We start from the raw sequence: 9,453 nt of genomic DNA on the forward strand, positions 1-9,453 counted from the left end.
GCATAAATATATACGTCAGAGCAGTTCAGAGACAACTTATTTGAAAAGGAAATATTCCGCAACATCTATTAAACAAGCAAGAAAATAAACACAAATCAAGGACAATGCAGAATTAATTAATAGAATACAATAATGTAAATGTAAATAAAAATGTCTCTGCTGTGCAGGTTTAAAAAACAAAACTGATCTCATGATCAAATATATTAACGATTGTTGCCACCTAGAGGATGCTCATACAGTTAAATCATTGCAGTCTATTTTTTTTTTTAAGTTTTCAACAATTACAAAATGCACAAAGGTTTAATTCCAATTTGCAGAAACAGCCCACGTGAGCAGTGTTATGGTGCTCTGACATAATGCATATTATGCAAAAAAAGTGCATTCCTGTGGTATTATACAGGCTATTGTGTCTCAAAGCGAGGGGGCCGCAAACTGCAGAGGGGCTCATGTTTCAGACACTAAAGGTCCGCTAATTGTTGTAAAGTATGACATCTGATGAGCAAGAAAAAGCCTCCAGATGGTTTGTAGTTTGTTCGTTCTACATCTGGACCTGTAATCACGAGTACTGAAAAAACACCTGCAGGACTGGAACAAATAAAACACTATACCAACCATTTACTCCTCTGATCAATATATATATATATAGATATATATATATATCTGATGTGATAATGACTAGTGTCAGTATGACGGTGTATTTCACTATCATAAAACATTTAGTTGTGAAAGCTGCAGTGTACACCTGCAGCATAGTGTTAACTGAGCACTGTTATACAATTGAGTTCACCTTGCTCTAATAAGGCCATGAAGTTAAATAAACCATTAGGCTAAGTACATTTTTACACTCATACCACAATGTATACCCACGCTAACAGTTCAACAAGCTTCATTCTTATATAAAAACAATTCATATCAATATGGATGCAAAACAAATATTCACACGTGTGTACTGAACAACAGTGAATTTCAACAGTTTCCCCTCTATAAAAATAGCTTAAAAATCTGACACATATTTTAGTACAGTGTAGGGTTAAGTCTGTTTTCTCTTTTACATCTGAGATACTTTAATAACAGGCTGGTACATACGTCCTCTGCTCCTCCTTCCCTCCTATGACACTGCCATGCACAGACATAGGGCTTTAAAGACCACCAAAGTCCCAATAAGGAGCGCTAAATGAATGGCATCTTCATCTCCTCCCTGCTCTAGACTAAAGACTCCAAACTCCAACTGTCTGCAGACAGGTAGTAGTCTTTTCTGTACAGAGCTTCACATGCACAGTGGTTTAGTAGTAGAGCAGGACTTGGTCCTTGAGAGGAAAGAGCATGGCCAACAGTACAATACGTGCGCTACGTAGCAATGTCAGGATCATTGAAAAGGTGAAGCAGGAAGGACAGAACATGCCACATTTGGCAAACAGAAATCACAGATTCTCTCTCACACACGAAAGGGCATCTGAGGGGCAGAGACATTGAACACATAAGCATTTAGTAACCAATAACTCATGGAACACACACCTATCCACAACACATAAGCATGTTGGGAATTGATACGGGTCCAACCAAAGCAAAACTAACAAACAGAATATGATTGTGAAATGTAACAAACAGGGCAGGAGTCAATGAACAGATTGTCACATTTCATGCTCTGCACGCAGGCAATATTTTTTTTTTGCACGAGACAAGCAATAAACATCGTTGTCATCACCATCATCATCCTCAACATTCACGCCCAGTTAATTCACATACACAGTAGGCAAAACAATACTGTACATACACACAAAAGCACACACAAGTAAATGCAGACATACAAACACATCCACTTACAAACACACCTCCCATTGCACCATGGGATGTAAGTTGGTGTTAAGTGGTGAACAGCTTGTCCCCTGATACCAAAGATTTAAAAAAAGCAAACAGAGAAGGCAAACAGAACGCAACACAACAAGAACGAGTGATACAAACCACTGACATTATAAGGACACTTGAAGAAAGATTGTATTGTTTGGATTAACTAAACGCAGTTGCTATGTACCGCTGTGTTTGCTGGTTATAGCTTGTCAAAGCATATAAAATCATAACTATCTGTAGTATATGGCAAAAATAAATAACTCAAACCTCTTGCAGCAGTTGTAAAAAGGCCACTGAATGCTTGTGTGTGTGTGTGTGAGTGAGAGAGAGAGAGAGATATGCAAACTCAACAGCACAGGTAGAAACTAGCCATAAAGCCTTTAGCCTTGAACCATCATGCATTGACATTGCCATATAAAAGACTGAATCGCAGCCTCAAACACAGTTTTCTTGCTCAAGTTTCCAATCATGCCATTATAAAGATTTAACTGTAGGCATACAGTAAAGCATCACAGGTTACAGTACAGCTTCCTCTTGGTAAGTCACCTAACCTGGATGAGTGCCCTGCAACAGGGTGAAGCTGATTACCAGGCTAGAGATAAAAAACAAACAAAAATACAAAGTGTGCCTCAATCCTGTAACATGTTGGATTTCAAAGGCAGAGGCTGTCAAATAATGGCAGTAAATGATAAAGGAGTTAAGCACAAGCTTCAGTTTTCTGGCTGCAGCTATGCCAAATACCTAAATAGCACAAATATTCCTCTGGACAGTAGAATATCAAAGTGCTAAGAAAGGCTTTATTTTGGGACTTGAGCCAGTGGCCAGCATTATGAGTTTAAATGAATAAGGCCCAAACTTAGAATAACACCCTGTACAGTTAATCTGTACACTAACACTATATATTCAGTTGCCCTGAAGTCAAAATTTGCTTTTTAAAAGCAACTGTGATGTTAACTGATTCCATGTCAAATTACTCAGAGCAACTCCGTTTACAAGTCCCTGGCGAGTGATCGTAGTTTTACACAAAAGGACACTTTGAAGAGCTAAATCTATCCCGTTAAAGCATCAAAACCAGCAATGTCCTGCCAACGTTCCATCTGCAGACAGCCCAAATTAATTATAAACATTTCTCGCAGACAGTAACACTGAACTGTTTTTTAAAATGGATTTTCAACCCCAAAGGGACAGTTATGTAAGGTTTCTTAGTGCGCTTTAACATTTGTTGTGGAGAGCAATAGACAAAATTTTAAGTTGTGTAAAGACATAATGACACATTGTCAGAACTCTCTCACTCAGTTTCCCCCCGTCCCCAATTCTTCCATCATCTCTATGAAGCTTTGGCTTTTCTTGCCCGTGGTGATGTTTTATCGTCAGACTTCACAACCCCATTGGCAGCACCTCCTGACAAGATAGGTGAATAGAAACATTCCTGATGAAAGCGATTTCAGACATACACGTTCAACAATCAGCAATATTGGAAAATAATGGCAAACATCAAGGTGTGAGACATAAACCGGAAACACAGGATTACATTATGTCAATTTGGACGAGTGACCAGATGCTGAGGTTCTTGAATACTCACCCCTTGTAGGCTCTCTTTTGTGAGGCTTGCTCTTTGGGCTGACTGTCTTCTTCTTTGAAGCCTGGTTCTGGCTGTGTTCCCTCCACTTTTTCAACTGGAAGTTAATGAATTTCCACATCATCCAAGCCTGCGTCAGGCAGATAGCTGCCAGACAAGTCATCCTGAGGGGCGGGAAGGACAAATTTGATGTTGTTATTTAACTTGTGAACAGGAAAACAGAACTTTGGCCATTTTGAAGTTTAATGTTATGAGTAAACTGGCTAAGGTAGGACATTAAGGGCTCTGATTGTTAATTGGCATCTGGACTTGCCTTATGGTGAGAACATTGAAGTTGCCTTCTGCTAGGGAAAAGCCCTGGTTTTCTGTACGGGGCAGCCCAAAGCCAAACGTCAGAACTGAGAGTGTGAGGGTGAGGAGGCGTGCGATGACAAAAAGCAGCGCCCACAGAGTAAAACTGTAAATGGAAAAAAATATATATATCAGACATTGCATCAGGTTGTTCTGATCAAGAACCAACTTGTTTATCACACGAAGCAATACCCCTTCTGCTTGTTCTCATCACTGAAGTAGAAGAGGCGTGAAGCATGGAACAGGAGCTCCACCAGGTAGTGTGGGACCAGCAACACCAGGCCTAGTCGGTGGAGGCTAAATAGACGGGACACAGAGAGAGGACAAACCAGGACATGAAAGAAAAAAAGTCAACTAGCGGAGAACTGGAGATACTGAACACAATCAACAATATATTATATATATATATATTATAGAACACAGCTGTAAACCAGGGGATATAACAAGTCTTAGAGGAAAGGGGATGAGCAAATGGAAGAGACTATTTTAAAAAAAACAGAAAACAGGCAGGGCTCACAGGTCAAAGTACAGTATGAAACATTATCATTTCAATTCCCAATACAGAGCAAAAATCAGCTGACCTGGCTTAGAGTTAGATGTGACTTGTAAGATGAAAGACGAGTTTTATGGGGTTGTGTAAGGACAATAAAGGAAAGTCAAATCATCTGATGAGCTAAGTAGCTACTCACAGCCCATCACACAAATAAAGAAAAAGAAAAAAACAGTCTCTCCATAAACTCATAATCATAGATACGTTGAGGCAGTGGTCAGGTAGGCCGTCTGAGTCGTTAATCGCAGAAAGATAATTTTACTTTTACACACTTAATAGCAAAAAGTACCACTGCTTTACACAGTAGAAGGTTTAAACCATTTTATCAGGCACTGGTTTGAAACATTCTCAGTCATCATTAGGGTGAATGAGATCTTTATGCGAGATATACCTAGAATATGCTTCTTGAGAATGTTCTTTATTTCATCCTCAGAGGATACGCTCACAAAAATGAGTAATTTCACTCACTTTAAGACATAGGCACCAGTGATGTGGACAACGTAAAGGCAAATGTAATAGAGCTGGCGGGGGATGTCCTCCTGTAGAAACAAAACAGAGGAGGAGAGATTTTGCGTTAGAAACAGCAGCAGCTGTACAACAGCAACATCATCTACCACAATCTGTACAGTCTGCTTGAAAGGTATCCGGATGACAAAACATTTTTTCACGTAGGTATAGTGTAGATTTTAGTGCTTTTATTTACTGTATAGCGCAACATTCTTGAGGAGCAATGAAATCCTCTAAAGTCTGCAACCATTAAAACACAGCCAGGACTCATTAAGCACCTTTTATCTTTGATGCTATGATACATTTTGTATGCAAATTAATCCTTGACATGGACTTGGCTCTAATTTACTCTGAAATAATGTATGTACACAATACATTTCAACAAGATAGCATACACACAAATGCATTATTCAACAAACATAACATCAAATGCTTTTTCAAAAGATTTGAAAAAGGGGCAATGATAAGTGAAAGCGTCTTCATGCTAATTCCACAGAGGAAAAAAAAAGGAAACATCTTTTTTCTTGTCCTCAAGTACTGCAACAGATATGTCACTGTTTAATGTATTCCTAGCCCCTGTATGCTCCATACTGCACATCTGCGTAGCCCTCAGCTGATTCCTCATGAAGACACATGAAAACGCCAGCGGGTATTAGCAGTGGGTTAGAGGGGGGACTGAGATATAAACACCACTGCACTCATCATAGATCACGACTGCAGAAAACCTTGACGATAAGTAGTGAAATTAATTTTAGCATAGCGCTTCTTCGCCACTTCTCATCTGTTATATGGTTAGTGTGGCTGTGAAATCCAAATTGACAGCTCTTCCTTTCACTTGAGCCAATGTGCCACCTCACATCTGCAATGCAAGACTTATTTACATAAATTAGCTGCTGTTCTGCTAATCAGGGCAACATACAAAAATGTAAACATTTTTCCCAAACTACGTCATAATAATTTTTAAGAAATTACCCTTACCTTCCGTACTTTTTGAAAGTACAGCTCAGGAAGTGCATGGAGCCAATAGGCAATTTGGCAAATGTAGAAGAACTTGACCTGAAAACTAGGACAGAGGACAGGTTGTGCAGAGGTAAGAACCTGGGTGTTTTGTTGGACAGAAGTTACATATTAATATACAATTCATCATGTTGTGCATGGTGCACTGTTCTGTAAGTTCTATTTAAAATCCAGTGGCATGCACAACAACTCAAACCAAACTTCTAAATGAAAATACTTTTAGTGTTTAGTGAATTTAGTGTTTCTTTTCAGGACAGAATACACTAAAATATGGGTTTATGATGTGTAGGGGTCTATAAATCTTTACTTACACCATGTGAGTGTGTGGGTAACCCTCCCATAAGAAAGTAGGATTTGTTGCAAAGTCCTCCTGTCAGAAAAAGAGACACAGCATAAGATAAAGCCTAATGAAGGCTGGGATGGCATGTTTCTGTGACTCCTGGAGCTCTGTACCGCTGTCAGGATGCTGCAGCCCCATATGAAGGAGAACAGGTAGAAAGCCGCGAGCTGTCCGGACTCATTGAACTTGCTGTGTTTGGTTTTTGACAGGTGCAACCTCCTGTTCATTTTCTGAAATAAATAACAAAATAATTAGAAAAGGTTATACATTAATATATCAAATGCTGATATCAGTGACATTTAGATTCTTTCTTTTTATTGTAAAAGTATTTGTGTGTATATGACACGGCCTGTAGTTATAACTGTCAGCAGCTCTAACATATATGGTAATCAGTATAAGTACAGTAGCTGTGCAAGTTTTCCACATTTTCCTTCTTGCACAAATGTTGCAGTCTTAGGCCTTTGACCCCAAGTCTTTGTCCAACTCTGTTCCAACTCAGGATGTAGAGCATGCCGTCTTTTAATCATGGGGTCCTCCACTCCACATGTCAGTGTGCTTGGGCAAGACACCAAACCCCAAATGTTTGTGTAAAAACAGGAAGGAATAATACAGCAAAACCTGTTTCAATGTACCTGTTTTCAGACACACATGAAAAAGAGTCATTTGAAAGAGACATATACTTTTAAAGAATCGTGTTCAATGCGATCCACAAAAAGATTTTTATTTTTGGAATAAAAATATATATAAATTTTTTTTTCTATTAATAGTATCCCACAGGGAATTGACGTCAAAGACAGACAATGTCAGGAGAAACAGGAGCATTGTTTCAGTCCTTACGCTGTAGCTCACATGCAGGGAGGATTGGACCTGAGTACCTACAAATGGCTCACCAAAACTTAGTCACGGACCAGAACAGAGCAGACACATGAGGCATTATTTGATACTGTTGAAATGAAAAAACTAAACAATTGCAGTGAGTACACAGGCGGAGAGATTCTGCACAACTTCTGTTACCCTCATAATAACATGTTTATACACAAAAATGAAAAGTCAAAACAATAAGCCACTGTGTGCAAACAACAACAACAAACACTGTGAGCCAAAACAATGGCTACTGAGTTTGGACGCTGATGTACTCACGTCAAGAATATATTCTTGTATCAAGGCATGAAGGATGACTGCAATAAGCAGGTAGAAAAACACAGTGGCCATATCTTTAGGGCCATACTGGTACAGGTTCACTGACTCAATCTTTTCATCTGCAAAAAAAGGAAAAGAAATGCAATGTTAAAATCTTAAATTCTAAACATCAACTAAAGAGCCAGAATAAACAAACAACGAATTTTCAAGGAATTGCAGTAAACTGAAATGATCACGGGTCCTATAAATTTTAGCTCACCAAGAACTTGTGTTACGTTGTACTGGACTGTGATGAACATGATGGCAAACTTTGCTGTGACCTGGAACACAAAGAAACAAACAGGATTACTGGTCTGATTCTGAGGCAGAGGAAAGGTAAAGGCATAAACAAAATGTCGTACAGACTGCATCCACGTTTTACTCGTTGAGTATCAAACTGTTAAACAATTGTGAAAAATTCAGTCATCATTTCATGCACATTTGTAATGAATGAGGACTGCTGTGTCACTGCAAGACTCTGAAACCACTGACTTCCATAACTGGGGTCTGGGGACCTCCAGGGGCTGCCTGGAAGGGCTCCCAGGTGTCTCTGGCAAAATGAGGTATATTTTAAGTTCACTTCCATTGCTACAATGACTCTCATTGTGTCTGGTGGACTGTGAATTTTCACTTTCTCCGGAGTTCAGGCATTGATAACTATGTACTAAGCAATAACTCATCTTCAAACAATCTTATTAGTTTTCACAATATGTTCGGCTTGGTGGCTGGGTTTGGGTGGGGACAAGTTAGTGAGGGGGACGCTATCTTGTTTCATTCAAATATGGCTAGGTACGAGCTACAGTCGAACCACACCAAATGTGTAGCATACAGACTGACGTTTAACGTTAGCCTGGCTAGCTTGTTGCCAACGGCCAGCTACATGTATTGGTTTGCCATTGAGACAATGGATTAATTAGCCGACTGGTAAAATGACCTGTTAGCTCTGCCACTGGGCCTTCTCGCCATCTTCTTTGGCAATCAGTGAGACACATGAGAAGGGAAGGAGAAAGACACGCTAGCGCCCAGCCCCTGAGTGCTCCTGTCATGTCAGCTAACGATAGTTTTCAGCCGCTAACATCACTCAGCTAACCACAGCTCCTGCGCCTTTCCTGTGCAATCACACAGTACCTCGAACATCAGGCCGAGGAGGATTATCATGGCCAAACACGAAACCATGTCTGCGTGATTCTGGATCACAAACTCGTGGCTCAGCACCGGCGGGCTCTTGTTCTTCTTGCGGAAACCCATGGCTCACGGACGCGGCTCTCCCCCTCTCTGGTTCCTTAGCTGCCGTTACGGAGTCTAGCTGGGCTGGAGCTAGCTTTCCCCCGCTGAACGTCTCAACTGATGGGTATTTGCTCTAGTCTGGGCTGATCGCTCCACCGCAGTCCGTAACTTAAGCACAGTGAAGCCGCTGCTCGTGTGTTTAAAAACAGTCATGAAGATGCACCGTAACCCAAACACTACACCAAAACACCCACTTCTCCCCGCCCCCCTGCCTGGTAAGTCAGCTGACGGTCCCTCCCACTTCAAAACCCCATTCATGGTTCGCCCAGTGTCCCTGACGTAGAAGGAGAACCCAGGCCCGTGGTACCTTCACGTACTCCACGTAAGGGCTTAGTTTGCAATAGGACAGATGTAGGATAGTTTAATTCTAGTTTTAATGCATAATTAATATGTTAGATTTTAGCACATACTAATAGATCCGTATGAAAATGGTACTCTATATCATAACAGCACGGCTGGATTAGTAACAGGGAGAGGCGGGCAATTGCCACACACCCCAAGAACCCCAGGATTGTGGTAATTCACACCATGAAAGTACAATATAATCTGATGGACGTCCTGCATTACCCACTTTTATGAGCCTGTAGATGACCCCAAACTCTAGTTTTAAGACCTTATTATCACTTTATACTTTTGTGTAGCCTACTTATCTAATTTATTCTGTGCTCACAAGGTACATATTACAGAATGACATAGTCCATCTATATCATCCCAGTTGACATTAGGTGAGAGGCAAGGCACACCCGGGACAGGTCACCAGTCAGTCACATGGCTGGGGCTGACATATAGATGATC

At 40.5% G+C, this 9,453-nt stretch overlaps 1 protein-coding gene across 1 annotated transcript; it reads right to left on the bottom strand.

The window, feature by feature from the left end:
• Positions 1-931: 931 nt before the first annotated feature.
• zgc:113278 (Translocating chain-associated membrane protein 1-like 1-like) lies at positions 932-8,874 on the bottom strand. The gene is made up of 11 exons (XM_046056948.1): positions 8,500-8,874; positions 7,592-7,652; positions 7,333-7,451; positions 6,306-6,422; positions 6,164-6,222; positions 5,814-5,898; positions 4,797-4,867; positions 3,971-4,075; positions 3,741-3,884; positions 3,431-3,591; positions 932-3,249 (listed from the first exon to the last, which is right to left on the bottom strand). The coding sequence occupies exons 1-11, from the start codon at positions 8,617-8,619 to the stop codon at positions 3,176-3,178; spliced, it is 1,116 nt and encodes a 371-aa protein (XP_045912904.1). The 5' UTR covers positions 8,620-8,874; the 3' UTR covers positions 932-3,175.
• Between the last annotated feature and the right edge of the window lie 579 nt (positions 8,875-9,453).

The sequence above is a fragment of the Micropterus dolomieu genome, linkage group LG08, assembly GCF_021292245.1.
Source record: "Micropterus dolomieu isolate WLL.071019.BEF.003 ecotype Adirondacks linkage group LG08, ASM2129224v1, whole genome shotgun sequence".
Taxonomy (NCBI): Eukaryota; Metazoa; Chordata; class Actinopteri; order Centrarchiformes; family Centrarchidae; genus Micropterus; species Micropterus dolomieu.